Source organism: Salvia hispanica, chromosome 2, assembly GCF_029641045.1.
Source record: "Salvia hispanica isolate PSC_SH4W2 chromosome 2, Shi_PSC_v1, whole genome shotgun sequence".
Taxonomy (NCBI): domain Eukaryota; kingdom Viridiplantae; phylum Streptophyta; class Magnoliopsida; order Lamiales; family Lamiaceae; genus Salvia; species Salvia hispanica.
The window spans coordinates 63,369,371-63,390,094 of NC_142693.1; the positions used below are offsets into that span (position 1 = coordinate 63,369,371).

At 38.5% G+C, this 20,724-nt stretch overlaps 1 protein-coding gene, 1 long non-coding RNA gene and 1 pseudogene across 6 annotated transcripts; all 3 read right to left on the reverse strand.

The window, feature by feature from the left end:
• Positions 1-1,020: 1,020 nt before the first annotated feature.
• Positions 1,021-6,516, reverse strand: LOC125200718 (uncharacterized). Its single transcript, XR_007172749.2, has 3 exons — positions 5,922-6,516; positions 5,772-5,843; positions 1,021-1,452 (listed from the first exon to the last, which is right to left on the reverse strand). It is a non-coding gene; the product is annotated as an uncharacterized LOC125200718 (long non-coding RNA).
• A 988-nt stretch (positions 6,517-7,504) lies between these two features.
• On the reverse strand, positions 7,505-10,757 carry LOC125199885 (disease resistance protein RGA2 pseudogene; annotated as a pseudogene).
• A 3,648-nt stretch (positions 10,758-14,405) lies between these two features.
• LOC125222471 (disease resistance protein RGA2-like) lies at positions 14,406-20,474 on the reverse strand. Of its 5 annotated transcripts, none has more exons than XM_089065649.1 (6): positions 18,837-20,474; positions 17,211-17,783; positions 15,855-15,956; positions 15,002-15,563; positions 14,859-14,923; positions 14,406-14,765 (listed from the first exon to the last, which is right to left on the reverse strand). In XM_089065649.1, the coding sequence occupies exons 1-4, from the start codon at positions 20,370-20,372 to the stop codon at positions 15,540-15,542; spliced, it is 2,235 nt and encodes a 744-aa protein (XP_088921775.1). In that variant the 5' UTR covers positions 20,373-20,474; the 3' UTR covers positions 14,406-14,765; positions 14,859-14,923; positions 15,002-15,539. The 5 variants fall into 5 exon arrangements, with proteins under 5 accessions (XP_088921775.1, XP_088921774.1, XP_088921772.1 ...); XM_089065648.1 differs by having other exon boundaries at positions 17,925-20,474; XM_089065646.1 differs by having other exon boundaries at positions 15,002-15,080; positions 15,493-15,563; positions 17,211-20,474.
• Between the last annotated feature and the right edge of the window lie 250 nt (positions 20,475-20,724).

Here is a 20,724-nt window from a genome sequence, read left to right on the forward strand (position 1 = left end):
ATCATCGACGCCCAAGATCAGTCCGATCTCCTCCTTGATAAGGGAGCTCAGATTGTCAAGAAGGAGTTGAAGAAATGCCTCAGCCTGAAACAACAATGGATAACTTTTCTTCTTCTGATAGCCAAATGAGAAAGAGAGGAATGTGTGTTTATGTTAGCAAGAATAGAATTGTTTAAGCTTGAAAAGTATACTTTGTCAAAGTAAAGGAGTTGGGCCACCTCGACGATTGTCCATATGACAATATGTTTTATAAAATTATATGAATTTTACAAATCCATATCCATTCATTTGATGCTATGATCCAAATGACGATTGTCCATATGATTTATAAAATTATATGAATTTTACAGATTCATATCCATTCATTTGATGCTATGATCCAAACGACCCTCTTAACGCTTTTTCATATATATTGGTTCCATTTGGACCACATTGCATTGCTTTCTACAATAATTTAAAGTGGAATTATTCTCTCACCACTTGGTAGCCCAGATAATTGCAACTACATATATTTGGGTTTTGACTATATAAAATTGTGACATATACATAACTCAATCTTAATGCATAACACAAATAATATATGGATGTCAGTTTTATATTACATGGAAGTCATTTTTGGTTCTTTTTAGAAAACACGACCTAAAACAATTAAAATCTGACCTATGTATTACTCCCTCTGGCCCGTAAAAATAGAGTACTAATTATAGACTTAAAATCATTCTCCCAAGTCCCACCCCAAATAGCTAAACTAAACCTAAACCTATTCAAGATAGCAAATCGATATACAACCAATTTACCAAGATCATATTTTTAGTTTTTGTTTTTCTATTTTGAGCCAATATCAATAATCAAGCAAGACTGAACGAATTGCTATATTAGCTTATCAATTAATCTATATCCATATGGTAAATTACATAAATGATTATTTTAGATCCAAATCTAATAAGTGATTATATGGTATAGTATGCAACCGGCTTACAAGAATAAAACAAGTTAAAAAAGGACTTAAAAATAACAAAATTAAAACAGAGTAAAAATGATCATAAGATCTTTGAAGAAGGCAGCAAAAACAGAAAAAGTAACTCACAAACAATGTAAATAAACTGTAATCTATTTTATGTCAACACGAACACGAATACGATCATGAGAAACACGACACTTTGGGAGTTGGGAACAACACTCTACCAATCTTTTTACCTAATCGACTACCCTTCCTTTTTGAAACTTTTTCCACCTACATTCCATCGAAACATGAGATATGCATCCTAAGGCAAAGAAGCCCTACTCCTCTAACTCTCTCTATACTCATCTACAACAACAGGAACCACGTCGTATTCTATGTACTATTAACACAGACGTATCTCGTTCCACGTGGCCCTTACCATGGGCCAGTGTGCGTCCTTCTCAAGCACTGTCTTTCGCCCCGCTCTGCTGTTTCACTATCTCGAGTGCCTGGCAGCATCAAACAGAAAGATTATGAGAGGGTGCTAGTTTCGAAAATAGTTACATAACTTATTGAAATTTCGCTTTATTTATTAACTTATAGTGTCTCCGAGGGAGAGAGATAAATAGAAAAGATACATCATGTATTTACTTTCTCAGAAAGGGAACTATACCCTTTCACAAAGTAATCCATTCCAAAGAGAAAAGGTATATAAAAAAGTAAAATATACCCAAAATACTTGTAATTTCGGATTTGGATGTGTGATTCAATATTATTACTATAGTGGAAAAATAATAATATTCCAATTGGGCTTATATTAAATAGTGGGTTCAAATTAATTAGTAGTAAGTCTGATGGGCAAGGCCTGTATCCAAACCTCCATGGACCCCTGACTGAGAAGAAGATTTAAATCTTAATTTATAATATCTTCTCTTAATTACTAAAAGATATTATATGATTTAAATATCCAGTCAATTAACAGAATTTAATTAAAAGACTTTCTGTCTTAAGCTATGGATAATATCTAAGAGAGGGTGGGAAGAAGTAGGAGAGAAAGGGGAAAAGTTAGTGAAAGAAGTGTTAGTGAATTTGTTTAAAGCTTTTCATATTTAGGCTTGGTCTAATTTTGGAGGACGGCCAAAAATAGAAAAACTTATATTTGAATATTTTCAATTTTCCAATGTACTATTATTAATATTGCCATATTTTTAAATTTCCAATGTATTATCCAAATTTCCTAAATCTCATTTATCTGTATTTTGTTAAATCCTAATTTTTTGCCCAGAAACAAGGTTCCGAACACTATTGGATTTTCGAGGGCTATTGTCGTGCAATTTTAATGAAACCAATATTTATTACGTACAAGAAAAGAGGACCGCTCATCCTCAGACATTGTCTGTCAAGAGAATTCCAAGGGTTCTTTTGCCTTGGCATTGAGAATTTGCACTTCTTTCTCTCTCAAAATCCTCCTGTTTCTCTCTTTGAATCTTGTGATTATGATAATTAATAGAAGTCTATACAGTACTGTATATGTAGTTAAGATGACTAGTATTTGTAATTATTCCGCATAGTGGTACGGTATCACCTTAAGAGGTTGTGTCATTTTAATGTACCCTATATATATATTGAATTCTTAAATATTTAGAGTATTTAAAGACTTAAAACTGTTAAAAAAATAAAATATCTTTGAATCGTATTAAAAATTTTGAGTTCTCAGCTCCTGCACAAATTATCTCAACACATTGCATCAAAAATATCAACACAAGGACATAATTATTAGTTAGCATTTTATCATGGCCCAATATTTGATTACTCAATGCTACTACTCCCTCCATTTCTTCATAGTAGCGGAATTTTTCAGCACGGAGTTTTAGAAATGAATGTTGTGTGTGTTAAATAAATAGATAAAAAAGTAAGAGACAGAAAAAGGTAGAGAGAATAAAGTATAAAGTGAATAAAATATAAAGTGAATAAAGTAGATATAAGAGAGAGTAAAGTAAGAAAGAAAAAAAAGTTATCATATATAGAAATGACTCAATTATAAAGAAACTTTCCGAAATTGAAAAATGACTCAACTATAAAAAACGGAAGGGAGTATAAAATATGAAAGTATACTAAACCCTTCTTCCATCTTCCCAATAAAAAGTGACATTTCTAGTCCCTCTTTTAATTTCCCTAGTCCCTAGTCCCTACGCCTTAACTTCCCTATAGTCCCGATAAAGAAACTGTTGAGACAATACTTCCCTCTTTTAAATTCCCCTAAGAGCATTCACTATGGAAGAGCCCTCTCATTCCACATTAGCATTTGGCTAAAAGGCCTATCTTCTCATAAGAGTATCCACAATGGCGGCTGGCCGATTCGCGACGCTAGCCGGTCGACTAGCCGAACCATTGCGACCGGCTAGCTGAATATCGGCGAAAAAATCGGCTAGGGCTAGCCGATTTCATGGCGCTGGCCGATGCGCTGGCCGCCATTGTGGCGTGCCGATCGGCCAGCGCCAATTTTCGTTTTTTTTTTTTTTTTTAATTTTGAAAACCTATATAAACGCGATTTTAATTTCATTTTCATTTGCACCACTTGTTTTAACGAGTTTTCTTTCTCTCTAAATTTCTGTACAAAAGCAACATCGAGCAATGGATTACAACAACGAGTCCAATCCAGCGACGAGCGGATCTCAAACACCCACGGTACAAAAGCACTTGATTACTTCTTCATGTGGAAGCTCTTTCGTGCTATCACATGGATCCGTTTTTGCTATTTGCACAGCAAGAAATTCACTTTTTTGATTGCTGAAACTCACACATGTACCAGGATCGAATGCGCGTAGTGATCATTTCGATCATCTTAAATATATCACTATCTTCATCATCTTTACTCCCAACTAAACCCTTCGGTCTCATCTCATTCTCTTTCCATTTATCTTCAACAATGTTTTCTTCTCCCACAACATCATGAGTACAAGTCACAACTTTATGTATCAAACCGTACTCATCAGCATTTTGCAGATTCATTTGCCACTCCTTTTTCCTTGAGCTCGGGACAGAAGCTTGTGGAAGATGATTAGAGGCCAACAATGGAGCTGTCTCTGGTAGCGGTTGCAAGGGCTGGGAAGGTCTCGGTATGGAGTAGGGCAGCAGCTCCGAGGGCTGGACTCGCCTGCTGCGGCTGGCGATTGGTGGTGGTTTAGAACACGAAGGATGGCGCACGGTCCCTGGTGTACACAAGCCTGAGTAAGGGCTCACCCCAGACTCAAACCGGAATTCGATTTCTTTAAACTGGTCTAGTAGGGTCAACCCCTTTCTAGACAAACAGATAGGCAATGTTCAAAATAAAACATGGCAAGATAGAACATACTGAGAATTTAAATACTTCAAAGATATTTTCTTTATTTAAAAGAATGTCTACCTCATTCGCTTAAATTTCCTAACTTGAAATTTCTTTCTCCAACCTCTACTTGCTCTAGAGATGGCCTTTTCGCAAACAATATAATATGCTAAATTAGCCTCTAAAATCAAGTACTCCATCAATTAAAAAAATTAAATTATTCGGAAAGGAAAATTAGACTGTTGTGGTTTTTAGAACGTCGTCTTAAACTCCTTTTCAAATTTGGCGGCCACCCAAGGCATCGCTGGCTATGCCGGCCAACCATTCGCGCCCTCCTTCCGTACGTAACACCTTCAACCCTTATTTTAGTCCAACAAATTAAATTCTGACAGCCCACATATTTTAATTAAAAGGCACCTTATGTCACCAATTTAATTTTGAGAGCCCAACAACAAAATAAGGGAGAGGCACAAATTAAATAATAAAACTCCCCTCCTCCACCATCGGTCCATCCGCCCTTCTCTCCCTCATTTCTTCTCCTTCACCAAATCCTCAAATTGAGAACAGCCTAGAGGTGCCTACGATTCAGGAACCGGCGGTTACGGTTTTGGAAATTGTTGAACCGGAATCGAATCGGAGGGTGTTTCGCAGTTATGGCTCTGGTTCCAAAACCGCCGGTTTCGGTTTCGGTTCCGAACTGGCGGTTTTTCGGCAGGTTTTCACTGTTCCGAACCGGCGGTTTTTTTTGCGGTTCCGGCTTGATTTCACTGTTTTTCGCCGGTTTTTCGTGGTTCCGGTTTGGAATTGCCCGGAACCGGCGGTTCCTGCACGGTCTCGGTTCGACAATTTTTTAACCTGAATCGAACCACGGTTCAAAAATCAACGGTTTCGGTTCGGGAAAATTCTCACGATTTCGGTTCGAAACCATAACCGGCGGTTACGGTTTTGGCTTTAACCGCCGGTTCTGTAAACCTTGGGCAGGTCTAGAACAGCCCCAAATTCTCGTCGCCTCCTCCCTCACGCCGGCGATCGCTGTTCCCGTCACCTCGGTGATTCGCCATGGGAGGGTACCAGAGAGTCTCCTCTCCCCCAATTCGTTTCCAACATTGGAGATCCCCAAATCGTAAACCCTTCACTTCCGTCATCTCTTCCGGTCTCACCACCACGCGATTCTGGCGAATAGAGTCACGGCTCTCGCTCTTCCCTATCCTCCCCAATTTGAAGAAACCGAGGTTCCAGTCACCTACTTCTCCTCCTCACCTCCCTAAACAACCCCGCACAGCCCCGATTAACCCCGAAGATAAGTTCTCATTACCAAGTTATATTCTTTTTCGCGTTTCGATTTAGTTAGAATTCGTGACTGTTCGATCGATTGTGTTCGTTTTCTGTTGATTGATCGATGTTACATGTTAATTGAGTTCATTCGAGTTACTTGTGTGGGAGTTGATGTATGATGAACAAGATGGTAAAAGTTCATGATTCGGAGATGGGAAGGAAATATACCTCGCGATGTAAACTTGGTTGTGGAGTTTGTAAGGCCGAAAGGAATGGACCCCTTGGCTTGGCACATTGTTTCTGTCAAGAGGCATTCGTGTATATTGTAGTATTGGAAAGGATTGTGGAGATTGAAACATAAATCTTGAAATGAATTACCTACTTTGGAGTTGAATTGAGGATTAGGCAGCCCCTTGAATCCCTCTATATCTATTTCGTGACTTGCAGTGATAGGAAAAAGAATGTAAACCAACAGCTCTTCTCCTCACTTTACTCTCTCAGCTCTCTCTCAATCAATTTGCTTGGAAGTGCAGATGTGAAAGTGAGAATGGGGAGTAACTACCGTGATATTTGAGGGTGTAGGATCATGTGGGTTAATTGAGATTAATTCTCAATTAATTGGTGATTTAAGGATAATTAGTGTCTGCACTTAATCTATGATTAATACTCATGATTAGGATTTATTTTTGGTGGTTTAATTGGTAATTAGTGGCTGAGTTAATTGTGATAAATCCTCATAATTAGGATTTATTTCGTTGTTTAATTCCTCGCAGGTAACGACTACGGAGTGGGATGGATGCTGGAAGCTGGAAGCCGGAGCAGATTTTAGGTTGGAACTACCTTGAAGAAGAAAAAAAGTGGGCTCAAAGATCTCCCACAATTTTATTTAATTTGATTGGACTCATTTAGATAGGAGTCCAACTTGTATATTTTATTTATTTGATTTTGGACCTCCATTTTTTCCATGGCCCAAAGCCTTTTGTAAAATAAACATTCAACTTTACTTAATTTAGAAGCTTAAATATTTACTTCAAATTTTGCATTTCTTTTATTTAATTAAAGTTCACGGAAAACTTTAATTAATTTCGTCATGTCGTTTCCAATAAAGATTAACATCATCTCGTTCTCCATTGATGGAGAGATAAAATAATATAACCACCATATTTATCTTCTTTTCATAAAAATTATTTTATAAGGGAAAAGGTATTTGAGAAATTACACTTTATGTTTTTTTAATGCTTTTGTACTATTATTTTATTTTTTTAAATGATATACCTTTCTATATGCCTTTTATCCTTGGAGTTGATTAATTTTTAGAAAGGTATATTGGCACTTTTTGAGAAGGTATAAACATGATATACCAATTTTCATTTACCTTCTCCCCTTGGAGTTGCTCTCACACGAGAACTCAAAATAACAGCAAATCTCTAAACATTGTTGCAAAGGAATAGATAAGTAGATACTCCATGAGTTAAGTCAAATCATTCAACAGAATCATATCTTCAAACTTGATTTTCCAGGCACACCACTCAAAATCTTGCCACCAAATACTTAAAGTTGATCAAAACAGGAATTCAGCCACATATTCTGAAACACTTGCATTTGACTATGCACATTCAAAGCTGTACTACTCCGAAATACAACGAGGAAGGTACGATTACACATCTTCTACTGGAAATTAAATAAGCTAATAAGTCCGATTTATCTCGAAATAAGGGAACGAAATTCCGGAGCGCCACAACTACTTCGTGTGAACTTTCCAAAGTTCCTCTGACACTGAAAAAAATAAAGAAACGGACAAAATTAAGAGTCAGTATATTGTATGTAAATAACAAAAATAAATATAGAAGAATACATTGAAATACAATTACTCACCATCTTTGTAATCTTTCTCCAATGCTATTTCTGTTACATCTTCTTAATCTCGAAGAATGATGTCACTTGAACACAAATTACTGAAATTATAGTCAAGCTCGATTTGTTTTACATAGAATCAAGAAAAATTAGATAAATTATACCTGAGGAATATCAATGCGGCGAACGTGGGCAATCTTGTGCCAATCCTCTCCACTTCCTCTCTGACATCGCCGTTCCAGTTGTGGGCATCCACTGACTTCTAGCACTTTCAGATTTGGCAGATCAGGAATGGTTACGACCTTCGGGCAGCTTGTAACACGGAGCATAGAGAGAGATGGTAACTGATCTAGGAGTGATTCCAGCTCTGGAAGATCGTTCACGTCTAGGTTAGTGAGGTGCTGAAAGACTTGAGGCAAGTGCGTCATCTTGTGTAGAGTATATAACGAGAGGCCTTTAAGATTATGCAGATGTTTAATATCCTTGGGCAGCTCTAGTAATTCTAGGCAATTCGATATGACGAGGTCCTCCAAAGCAGTAAGGTGCCGCAACATCCCTTCTGGTAAACATCTCATTGTCCAACAACTCCGTAGCCATAAACGTGTAAGCTCTTTTAAGGCTTTCAGACCTTCTCTTGTGAAAGAGATCTCTTTTGCATTCTGAATTGTCAACGACCGCAACTTACTAAACTTTTTCAGCGCTTCTATTGGGAAACATGTCAGGTTCTCTTCAACTTCGATTAACAGATTAATAGGAATGTCGTGCTCAGATAACAAAGCCAAATCTGAGCTTCTACATGCTAGTCGTGTCAACTTTCCGAAGGACGAGAGTGATGGCAATACAAATGAAGAGCAACTCTCAATCGAAAGAGTTTCGAGATTTGGGAATGCTTCTTTACTACTCTCTTGCTTCTTTGAGAGTCCCTTCAGATTTGGAAGATTATTTAAAAGCAGTTTTTTCAAAGCCACGAACAGTATCTTTACTGGGTCACCACTCCCAACTTCTTCTTCTTCTTCAATAATATACTCCACCCCCATATTTATTAAATGCAACTTCTCAAGATAAGGTAACTCTCCCAATTTCGGAAAACGCCTAATATTTTTGCAATCAGTTATATAAATCTCAACTATTTTTCTCTACGATGAACTTTCCATCCAACGTGGAAGATATCTACCACTGAAGCCTATTATATAAAGAGATTCAAGATTGGGGTGAGGTTCTAGTGATTCCAACACCATTTCGTCAACTTCATCCTCTAACTTGTATAAATCATTTCTTTCCCACGACAAACACAACTCTTGAAGATTGTTTTTCTCTACAATCTTTGCTTTCTTAGCATCCATATGGTCTTTTACTCTCTCCAGATGCCTAATCTCAAGCTTTCCACCGAGGTTCAAGCATTTCAGTTCCCCAAGTTGATTATCTCTCTTGAGACCCACAACAAACAAACTCAATGTTTTTAGGCCATTTAACACTCTCATGTTAGATGGCATCTCACACAACGAGATGCAGCCATACAAACCTAGATGTTGGAGATTACGTAGAGATGTGAACTTCTTAGGTAAAGCCAAAAGTCTATCACAGAAATTCAAGTCGAGGATTTTCAAATTCCAAAGAGTACATAACGAGTTAGGGAGAGTGAGAATTTTTGAAGAGGCCAAATTCAAGAATCGCAAATGTCTAAGATTGCCGATGGAAGGAGACAAATCTTTTACTGTGCTACAAGGGGCATTTAATACTCTTAAACTTGTGAACTCCAAGATGGAAGTAATGTTCATATCTTGCTGAAAAGATTTAGGAAACACGAGTTTTGTGTAGCAAATTTACCTCGCGGATAGTTGATGCACTTGCTAGATTTCTTTCACTTTGTACTCCGGGAACTTTGTTCTCCATAATTGACTCTGCCAGATCATGAACGAGATCATGCATGCTGATATTTTCATACTCATCTACTTGCAGAAGAGATCTGAGTAGTAGCTCATTACATATTTGATTTCCAACCTCTTCCACTCGAAGAGTCCCCTTTGATGAAATGTAGCCATGAGCCATCCATAGACGGATCAATCCTCCCTTTTCAATGTACTGGTCCTTACCAAAGGCTGCAAAATAAGCAAAGCATTGTCTGAGCTCCAAGGGAAGATGATGATAACTCAACCTCAAAGCTGGAACTATCAAACTCTCTTCTACCGACAACTTCCATATCTCACTGTCCCTCACATGTATCCATTCCTCTTCTCTTCTTTTAAACCGTAGGATTCCTCCAAGCGTTGTAGCGGCGAGGGGCATTCCAGCACATTTCTTCATGATCTGTTTCCCAATTATTTCCAGCTGCAAAGACATCTCTTCATCTGCTTTGAAGGCGCACTGCCGCATCAGTGCCCAACAATGCTCATCCGACAACCCCTCCAGGCAATGACATGGAAGTGTTCTCATGATATCAGCAACTTTCTTCTGGCGGGTGGTAACGACAACGGATGAACCAGTTGAGCCACATGATAGAACATCTCTCAGCTCAAACCATTTATTCTGGTGGTTGTTCCAAACATCATCCATCACAATCAAATATCTTTTTTTGCTCAACAATTCCCAAAGATGACGCTCTGTAGCATCCAAGGACTGCAGATCCGAAGCTTTTCCACTCCCTCCAGTGGCAGATTCAATCATGGCCTTCACCAAAGTCTTCATCTCAAAATTATCTGAGACACAAACCCAAATCCTTATATCAAAGTGCTCTTCCACCTGTGGATCATTGTAGACTAGTCTAGCGAGAGTGGTCTTCCCAAGGCCGCCAACACCTGCGATTGGCAGCACCGACATCTCCTGTCTCTCCTTCACATCGTTCACCAAGATCTTCACAATCTTGTTTTTATCTTCTTCCCTACCATGAATCTTATCAGACTGGTTCAACAGGGAAGCCGTCTCGCGTGAGGCAAGAAAAACTTCTCTTGGCCTATCAACAGGCATCTCGCGCAGATGAAACTTAACACGCTCTGCAACAACTGCCTCCACTTTCTCGTTGACCTGCTTCATCCTCCTTGCGATGTTGTGGCGATACAATAATTTCTTGAGGCTGTAGCGGCTTAGTTTGGAATGATAGTGGTTGAGTTTGGAGACATGAGTGCTGCACTCATCCAAAATGTCATCAATCTCATAAGCAAGAGCGGTGAGCTTCTGCAGCCAGTCTCGAATTGGCTTGCTCTCGATTTGCTTGTCTTCAGCATCCTCCAACACAGCTTGGATGATGATTAGAGTGCTGCACAGCTTCTTCATCTCATCGTCGACACCCAAGATTAGTCCAATCTCCTCCTTGATAAGGGAGCTCAGATTGTCAAGAAGTAGTTGAAGAAATGCCTCTGCCATACAATTAGTGGTTCTTTCTCAGCTAGCCAAATGAGATATGAGAAGGCTGAATGTGAGAGGAAGGTATGTAATGAAGGTGCTGGCAGCGGAAGCGGGCGAGAATAAATCAATCACATAATAATCAGATCTATTTAGCAGATTATTTAGACAAAAGCTATTCGCGTAATTATCACATGTACCATGCTCATAACTTGAATCAATCATGCTTTAAGAATATTGAAACCTAAAACATGCTTTTCTACGGAGCAGAAAAATACCTAATTAATTCTCCAAAGAATTGAAGATGGCTAGCTTCTTCTCCACGTGATGCTTTGAGTACTAAACCACAAATCTTCTCTCTGGTTCACGAACTGTATCCCAATATCAGTGTGGGCTGATCTTACTAGAATACTAGGACTTAAATAAAGAAGACAGAAGAAATCCTTTTTGGAATAGGAGAGGAATTCGAAAATCTCCTCAGCTGGGGGGGAATTTTCGAAAAAAATACAATGATGAGAAAAATGTGTTTTCTGTCTCCTTTATTCTCCTATTTATATTAAGATCCTTTTGGGCCCAGACAGGGATCTATGGAAGGTTTTGGATATGGGCTCATCCAATTTACTTTTTACTAATTAAATTGAACCCACAATTTAATATAAGTTATAATTGGAATATTACGAGCAGCCACTACATAAGTAATATTGAACTCTCCCCATCCAAATCCGAAATTATAAGTAATCCGGGTTTTCGTTTAACTTTCATTTCCCGTGCTTAAGATTAAAATGTCTATTAATTAATTAATATCTTCTATTGACTTAATTAATTAACTTCTTATTAATTCCAAGAGTGGACTTAGCATGAAACGCTTATTTATTATTCATAGAGTAATCACACTCCAACTAGCTAGGTTCCGAATAATAAAACCTCGTTTCGCGCTCCTCTTGAGGACATTATCAAGCGAGACTCAGCTCGCGCACGATTCAATATAATAGCAATCCTAGCACCGCTAGATATCGATCACCACTACCAAATATATCAGGATCATTGGGTTACGAAAAACCCGCACCATTTGATAAGTCAAAGTAGTGCATAATCAATACCGTATGCTCAATGCTAACCTACATTGATTAAGAAATAAATATTTATCAAGACCTCGCCTTTCAGTAGATAGCCTAAGGCAAGTCTTGCTGTTAGATCCGTTCAGTGCTATACCACACCAATGTCATCTTATTTCAGTAAGGCTTAGAAATATGCGGACTGACATTGCAACCTTTCTCGATGGGTAGTCAAATTCCATCTAGGTTGTGAAATTCATCTTTTTCTTTGTTTAGAACTGACCGTATTACCTTAAAGTGGACGACGCCCACAACCGGTCTACTAAAACAAAGACATAGACTTTGTTAAGTTAACTTATACACTTAAACATGCATTAACATCCATTAAATGTAAAACATAACAACATTATGACAAAAATAATCTGTTTTATTTATTGGAAAATAAAATAAGAGTTTTACAGTATTCAATCACTCGAAACGTGATTTCTAGTATACAAACTCTAACATGTAATCGGTCAAATTCTTTTAATTTATCGTATTATATTTGCGATTATTGTAATGATAGCAGCGGAATAATTGTTGTATGCATTTGTCCATATGCTTATAAAGATTGAAACTTTTATTGGTTAATTTTGTCCACTAAACATTTCGATTTTGTTATTGATTGAAACGTTTCTTGGTTGTTACACTATAAAGAATTGGTATTGTATTTCTCTTTATATTATTTGCCAATTTTAAAGTTCGTTGGAAAAATCCAATTTTTTGAAAGTATGGTGATATTAGATGTCAATACCCCTTTTAAAAAAATCATAAATTTGAAAAATATAATCATGGGTTTTGAATGGGAGTGGTCGAGTTTGGAGACATGAGTGTTGCACTCATCCAATACGTCATCAATCACATATGCAATATCGTTGAGCTTATGCAACCAATTTCGAATTGGCTTTCTCTGGATTTGCTTGTCTTCGGCATCCTCCAACACAGCTTGGATGGTGGTGAGAGTGCTGTAGAGCTTCTTCATCACCTCGTTGACGCCCAAGATCAGTCCGATCTCCCGGTTGATAAGAGAGATCAGTTTGTCAAGAACAAGTTGAAGAAATGCCTCTGCCATTAATATTCTTTTTCTGATTGGCGAAGCAGATATGAGAAGTATGAATGTCAAAGGATGATGGTATATTGGTATGTTACATGGTGTTTGGTTTCCAAAATAAAATAATACAAAGATACTCCCTCCGTCCGCCATTAGGAGTCTCATTCATGGATGGCACGGGTTTTAAGAAATGTTAAGAAAAGTGCGTGGAAAAAAGTTAGTGGAATAGGGATCCCATTTGTATATATTAATTTTAAATGAAATGTGAGCGGAATGAGTTAGTGGAAGGTGAGACCCTATTTGGTAAAAGTGAACCGGGACACTTATTCGCGGACGGACTAAAATGGAAAAACGGGTCTCTTATTCGCGGATAGAGGGAGTATAATCTAGGATTGAGTCGTGAGATTATTTTAGTCATAAGGGGTTAGCTATGACTAATAATCCCATTATTATCTATCCAGGATTGAATTGTGGGATTAAATCTCATGAATCAAACGCGCTTCAAATTTAATCTCGGATACAATCATGGAAACTAAACAACCCCTTATGCAAGAGTAGAATAATGTGCCACCTTTCATTGTCTTTTGTTCAATAATTCAAATGTTAGGAATGGAATAATTAGATGTGTATTAGACGGTTTGTCTATATGTTAATCAAGATTAAATTGTTTATTGGTGTGATGATAGGATCCACTTCACCCAATTAATACTTTTTCATCCCACTCACTAAGACACCTTTTCTTTGTCTATTTGTTCCTTAGATTTAAATTTAATGAATAAAATATTATGATTGTAAATTTACATCACACTGTATTCGAATATTCAGGAGCACACGTAGATGCTAATTTTTCGTCTCACGCCGATGACTGACTGCCGTCCCCACGGTAAAGTGAATACGTCCGAGCAACCAAGAAGGTAAAGCACTGAGATATCGCTACGACTCTACCAGACCTTGGAGGGCCGGACATGGAGGAACGATGGAAACTGTGGGACACGATAAGGGCTTGCAACTTGAAGTGGCAATAGGGAAGGCAATCAGAGTGGTTATAACACGAGTGGAATGCAACGAGGAAAATTCGCAAGGCTAGCCATGGACATTGATCTCACGCACTTGCTCGTGTCGAAATTTATGATGGATGAGATGGAGAGGAATTTAAGGTGGAATATGAAAATTTGAGCGACCATAGTTTTTGTTGCGGCATGTATGGTCACCTTCATGCAAACTGTGCTCATAAGCCAGCAGACAAGGAGGATGTGTGTCAAAAAATGCTAATGCGTATGGGCTATGGATGATAGTTGAAAAAATGAAGGCAGGGGCGACGTATGAGGGAAAAGGAAAGGAAACAACATAACACTAACAACATAATAGGATCATTCTTCGCTGCCCCTGACAATTCAATGTTTACACCGTTAATGGCCATGATTCAGGTCGAGAAATGTATGACTCGATTGAATTTCAAATGTTGGCAACAAGATATGTAATTCTACTGAACTCAAACCTTAAGATGGGAAAGAAATAGATAAGTAGAAAAGAAGTCTAATTGATACTACAAGTTAACTCAGCAGAATAACAGCTAATCTCTAAACATTGTAGCAAAGAAATACAGTATATAAGTAGATACGAGTCAAGTCAAATCAATCAACACACCCTCCCTTAAACTGATATGACAATAGCAGTTTAGAAAATAAAACCATCTCTTCAAACTTGATTCTCCAAGTAAAATCATCCAACTACAAGCACACAATCAAAATCTTTCCACCAAATAGTTGAGCAAAACAGAAATTCAGCCCCATATTCTAAGACACTTGCATTTGACTATGCACACTCAAAGATGTACTACTTTGCCCCCTGCCACATTGCCAACTTTTCAATGTTCCTCCAACACTATGAAACATAAAGAAATAAACAAGATTAAGAGTTAGTATATTGTATGTATATAACAAATAAAGAAGAATACACTGAAATACAATTACTCACCATCTTAGTATTCTTTCTCCAATGTTGTTTCTGGTACATCTTCTAAATCTTGAAGAATGATGTCGCTTGAACACAAATTACTAGAGTTATAGTTGAGCTCGATTTGTTTTACATATAATCAAGAAAAAAAAGATAAATTATACCTAAGAAATATTAATGCGGCGAACGTGGGCAATCTTGTGCCAGATGAACTTATTATTAATAAAATAAAGAGGCACTCTCCTGTGCATGCGAGCACGGTGAGCGCAAATGAAGGAGACGGCGGCAAAAACATACTAAACACTTATCATAAGATATTGAAGAAGGCAGCAAAAACAGGAAACAGAAACTCATAAACAATGTAAATATATAAATAAACTGTAACCTATTCTATGCCTACATGAACACGAGTACGAACATGAGAAACACGACACTTTGGGAGTTTGGAACAACACCCTACCTGTCTTTGTACCTAACCAACTAACCTTCATTTTGAAAACTTTTTCCACCTACATTCCATCATAAACAATGGAACCTAAGAAGATGAAGAAGCGCTACTCCTCTAACTCTCTCTATACTCATCTACAACAACAGGAACTACGTCGTATTCTATGTACTATTTGCACAGACGTATCTCTTTCCACATGGTGCTTACCACGGCCCAGTCTGTGCCCTTCACAAGCATTGTCTCTTCGCCCCACTCTACTGTTTCACCATCTCCAGCGCCTGCCAGCATCAAACAGAAAGATTATGAGAAAATGCTTGTTTCGCATGGGGATCATCATCCCATCAGCAATGCTAAAAAGATACGACGGGAAAAGTAGTCTTAAGAAAATATCAAAGAATGAGTCTTGATGGAAAGGGGCAGCATCGTCTAATGAAAATTCAACTTTCGGAAATTGGGAAAATAAGATCAGTAGGGAGTGGAGAAAAATCCAGTTTCCAGTAATGGGAAAATGGGATTAGTAGGAAGTGAGAGTCACCATTGCCATATATCCAAAGCTGTATTCAACAAACCTGATCCTTCTGCATTTCCATTATCCCTGCTTGTTTCTTCTGCAATTGTTCGTTGGCCTCCTTTAGTTTAACTACTTCTGCTTCCAACTCCATGGTGTAAGCCTGCAAGAACCCAAAAGGAGAGCTGGTTAATAAAGTTCAACATCTAATTCCAACGGCCGACATGCTGAAATCTCAATTTGTGGATTTGATGCAGGTACATGTTCCTTAGAGCATAGACTAAATTAACTCGTATAAAATGAGATCTTTAAGCGTCTCATGAAGAGTAACTTTCAAGTATAGTATGTCTCCACCAAGTTTTGAGCAATCTTTTTTGTATCTTAGATATCTTACAAACCTTCAATTATTTTTAAGTACTTCCAACTGAAGAAGAAATGTTATAAGATTCTTCCCTAGTTTCTTGAATGACTAATTGGATTCTTAGATCGGGAGATATAAACTTTAATTTGGTTAAACTCTAACTCTGATTCGTGGAAGTCCAAGTCCTAAATCCTAACACTAATTTGGTTAAACTTTGAAGATCCATAACTTCTTCTTTCAAACTCCCTTCCCTTTGATTCAAACCGTGGTATTGAACCTTTTTATCTGGTTTCTGAAGCATCCACTCGAGCCCCCACCAAAGCTCGGGGATAGGCCTCTGTACGCAAGCCAAAACAGTCCCTAGTAATCGAATTTTTTAAATTGATCCTGGGAAGGATAATGTTTCCAACGACCCAACTTCATATGATCTCAGTGTTCCTCAATGGACATGGCTCGGGCCAACGACCCTTGAGAAATTCAAGGGATTGAATTTTAGACATTGGCAACAAAAATGTTCTACGAAGGGTGCGTCGCATTGGAGGAAGAGACGAACTTAATACCCATGTTGCCTTTGATGTGTGAAACCAAGGAGATTTCTTGTGCAAGAAATACAAGCACATATACCTCCAAGGATTTATGGTAGCCACTAGATGAGAAAAACCGTGCTGGTATGAAGAAGAAAGTTTTTGGCTAAATATTATTTTAGAATCAGAAAACTACTATCAGTTCAGTGATGTGGGTCATCACCAAAGAGGCCTCCTGATGGAGAGAGTTCGGGTGTCCGTTTATTTCCATCCAATGAAAATCAGCAACTACGTTTCTTAAGCAGTTTTCTTCTGAAGTTCCACGATGCAAACTAGACCAGTGCTCGTACCTAAGGTTGGCGATGAAAGATTATATCAACATCATAGTTAAGACAATGATAAAAACACATCAAAAAACTAGCTAAGATCTTCTAAAACACAAAACACTTATTGTACTTATGTAACTTATCAATCAAGAACTTAAACATCAAAAATAGTTGAATTATATTGGAGAAACAAAAATGCGGCGAACATGGGCAATCTTGTGCCAATCCTCTCCGCTTCCTCTCTGACATCGCCTTTCCAGTTGTGGGCAACCACTGACTGTTAGCTCTTTCAGATTTGGCAGAGCTGGAATCGTTACAACCTTTGGGCAGTCTGTAACTTTGAGTGTATTAAGAGACGGTAGCTGATCCGGGAGTGATTCCAGCTCAGGAAGATCCTCTAACACGAGCCAAGTGAGGTGCTGAAAGGCTTGAGGCAAGCACGTCATCTTAGGAAGTCCCTCTAACACAAGCCAATCAAGATTTTTGAGATGTTTAATATCCTCTGGCAGCTCTACTAATTCTGGGCACTCTGATAATCGCAGGGTCTGCAGAGCAGTAAGGTGCCACAACATCCCTTCTGGTAAACATCTCATTGTTCGACAACTGTCTAGACTTAAAAGTGTAAGCTGTTTTAAGGCTTGCAGACCTTCTCTTGTCACAGATATCTCGTTGGCAAACTTAATTCTTAATGACTGAAGCTTACTGAATTTCGCCAGTGTTTCTATTGGGAAACATGTTATGCTCTCCTCAATTTCCACGCAAAGACTCCTAGGAATGTCCTGCTCAGATAATAACGCCAAAGTTGAGTTACTGCATCTTAGATTCTCCAACTTTTGAAGGGATGGGAGTGGTGGGAGTATTAATGAAGAGCAACATTCAATCCATAGGATTTCAAGATTTGGGAATGCTACTTTACTCACTTGCTTCTTTGAGAGCCCCTTCAAATTCGGAAGATCAATTAAATGGAGTCTTTTCAGAGCCACAAACTGTATCTTTACTGGGATTCCATTCCCAACATCTTCTTCAATAATATACTCCACCCCCACATTCCTTAAGAACAGCCTCTCAAGATGACGTAACTCTCCCAATTGTGGAAAATGCCTACAATTTTCGCAATCACTTATATCAATCTTAACTATTTTTCCTAGAGTTGAATTTGACATCCAACTCGGAAGAAATCTACCACTGAAGCCATTTATAGAAAGAGATTCAATATTTGGACAAGGTTCAAGTGCTTCCAACACCTGTTCATCAACACCCTCCTCTAACTTAGATAGATCATTTCTTTCCCATGACAATCTCAATTCTCGAAGATTGTTTTTCTTTCCAATCTTTGCTTTCTTTGCATCCATATGGTCTTTTACTCTCTCCAAATGCCTAATCTCGAGCCTTCCACTAAGGTTCAAGAATTCCAGTTCCTCAAGTTGGTTATCTCTCTTGAGACCCACTACAAACAAACTCAATGTTTTTAAGCCATTTAGTTCTCTCATTTTAGATGGCATTTCAGACAACGACTCGCATTCCCACAAACATAGATGTTGAAGATTACGTAAGGAGGTTAGCTTCTTAGGTAAAACCACAAGTTTACGACAGTAATCCAACTTGAGGATTTGCAAGTTCCAAAGTTTACACAACGAGTTGGGGAGAGTGTGAATTTCGGAACTAGACAAATTCAAGTAACGCAAATGTTTAAGATTGCCGATGGAAGGAGGCAAATCATTAACTGATTTTGCATTTACTACTCTTAAACTTGTGAGCTCAATGATGGAGGTAATGGTCATATCTTGCTGAAAAGTTTTAGGAAACAGAGAAGTTTTTTGTAGCAAATTTACCTCGCGGATAGTTGATGCACTTGCAAGATTTCTTTCACTTCGTATTCCGGGAACTTTGTTCTCCATTATTGATTCTGCCATATCATGAACGAGATCATGCATACCGATCACTGTGTTGTTATCAATATCTGTTTGTAGAAGAGATCTAAGTAATAACTCATTACATATCTGATTTCCAACATCTTCAACTTGTTGAGACTCTTTCGATGAAATGTAGCCATGTGCTATCCATAGAAGGATCAATTCTTCCTTTTCAATGTAATGGTCCTTTGGAATGGCTGCCAAACAAGCAAAGCATTGCCTAAGCTCCAATGGAAGATGATGATAACTCAATCTCAATACTGGAATTATCAAACTCTCTTCTGCTGACAACTTCCATATCTCACTATCTCTCACATGTATCCATTCCTCTTCTATCCTTTTAAATCGTAGTATTCCTCCAAGCGTTGTTGCAGCCAGGGGCACTCCTGCACATTTCTTCACGATTTGTTTCCCAATAATTTCCAACTGGGGAGACACCTCTTCTCTTGGTACAAAAGCGCGCTGCTGTAGCAGTGCCCAACAATGCTCATCTGACAACCCCCTTGGGTGATGACATGGAAGTGTTCTCATTATATCAGCAACCTTCTTCTGACGCGTGGTGACGATAACAGATGAGCCGACTGACCCACATGATAGAATGTCTCTCAACTCAAACCATTTATTTTGGTGATCGTTCCAAACATCATCCATGACAATCAAATATCTTTTTTTGCTTAACAGTTCCCAGAGGTGACGCACTGCAGCATCCAAGTGCTGCAAATCCCAAGCTTTTCCACTCCCTGTCGCAGATTCAATCATGGCCTTCGCCAAAGTCTTAATCTCAAAATTATCAGATACACAAACCCAAATCCTTAGATCAAAGTGCTCTTCCACCTGTGGATCGTTGAAGACTAGCTGAGCAAGAGTTGTCTTTCCAAGGCCGCCAACGCCCACGATTGGCAGCACAGACATCTCCTGTTTCTCCTTCACATCATTCACCAACATCTTGACAATCATGTGTTTATCTTCTTCCCTGCCATAAATCTGATGAGAATGGTTCAACAGGGAAGCTGTCTCGCGCGAGGCAAGAGCAACTTCTCTTGGCCTATGGACAGGCATCTCGCGCAGATGAAAATTAGCGCGTTCCGTAGCAACATCGCCCGCAATCTTGTTAACCTGCTTCATCCTCCTTGCGATGTTGTGGCGATACATAATTTTCTTAAGGCTGTAGCGACTGTGTTTTGAATGAGAGTGGTTGAGTTTGGAGACATGAGTGTTGCAGTCATCCAATATGTCATCGATCTCATAAGCAAGAGCGGTGAGCTTCTGCAGCCATTGTCGAATAGCCTTGCTCTTGATTTGCTTGTCTTCAGCATCCTCTAACACAGCTTGGATGGTGGTGAGAGTACTCCGGAGCTTCTTCATCTCATAGTCGACGCCCAAGATGAGTCCGATCTCCTCCTTGAGAAGAGAGCTCAGATTATCAAGAAGGACTTGAAGAAATGCCTCCGCCATTATGGATCAACAACAATTAACGATTTAATCTGAATTAGAATGATGAATGTGAGAGGATGAATGTAACTGGTTTCAGTCCTTTACTTTTCAATCTGAATTTGCAAGTATTGATTGTCAAAGCCAAAAGTAGAATTAAATGTTTACTGGGACCACCTTGCTTTCCCTTCAAACTTTTTCCATAGCTTGCGCCCACCCTCTAAACATTTGGAATCACTCATTCGGCCCACGTTGCATTGCCTTTCTTCAATAATTTTTAAGTGGAGACCACTTAGCTGCCCAACTGTCCAAATAATTGATGCAATATATTTGACATTTACATTTACTAAATAAATTTCTATAGGGGTGTAATATT

Excerpts from the sequence above, each read along its gene's own strand:
- LOC125222471 (XM_089065647.1), bottom strand. The coding sequence starts at position 20,372 with ATGGCGGAGGCATTTCTTCAAGTCCTTCTTGATAATCTGAGCTCTCTT. Across the intron at positions 15,957-17,210 it reads ATTGGCACAAGATTGCCCAT|GCTTACACCATGGAGTTGGA; the intron begins GTTCGCCGCATT and ends GGGTTCTTGCAG. Across the intron at positions 15,564-15,854 it reads TGGAAATGCAGAAGGATCAG|GCGCTGGAGATGGTGAAACA; the intron begins GTTTGTTGAATA and ends TGATGCTGGCAG.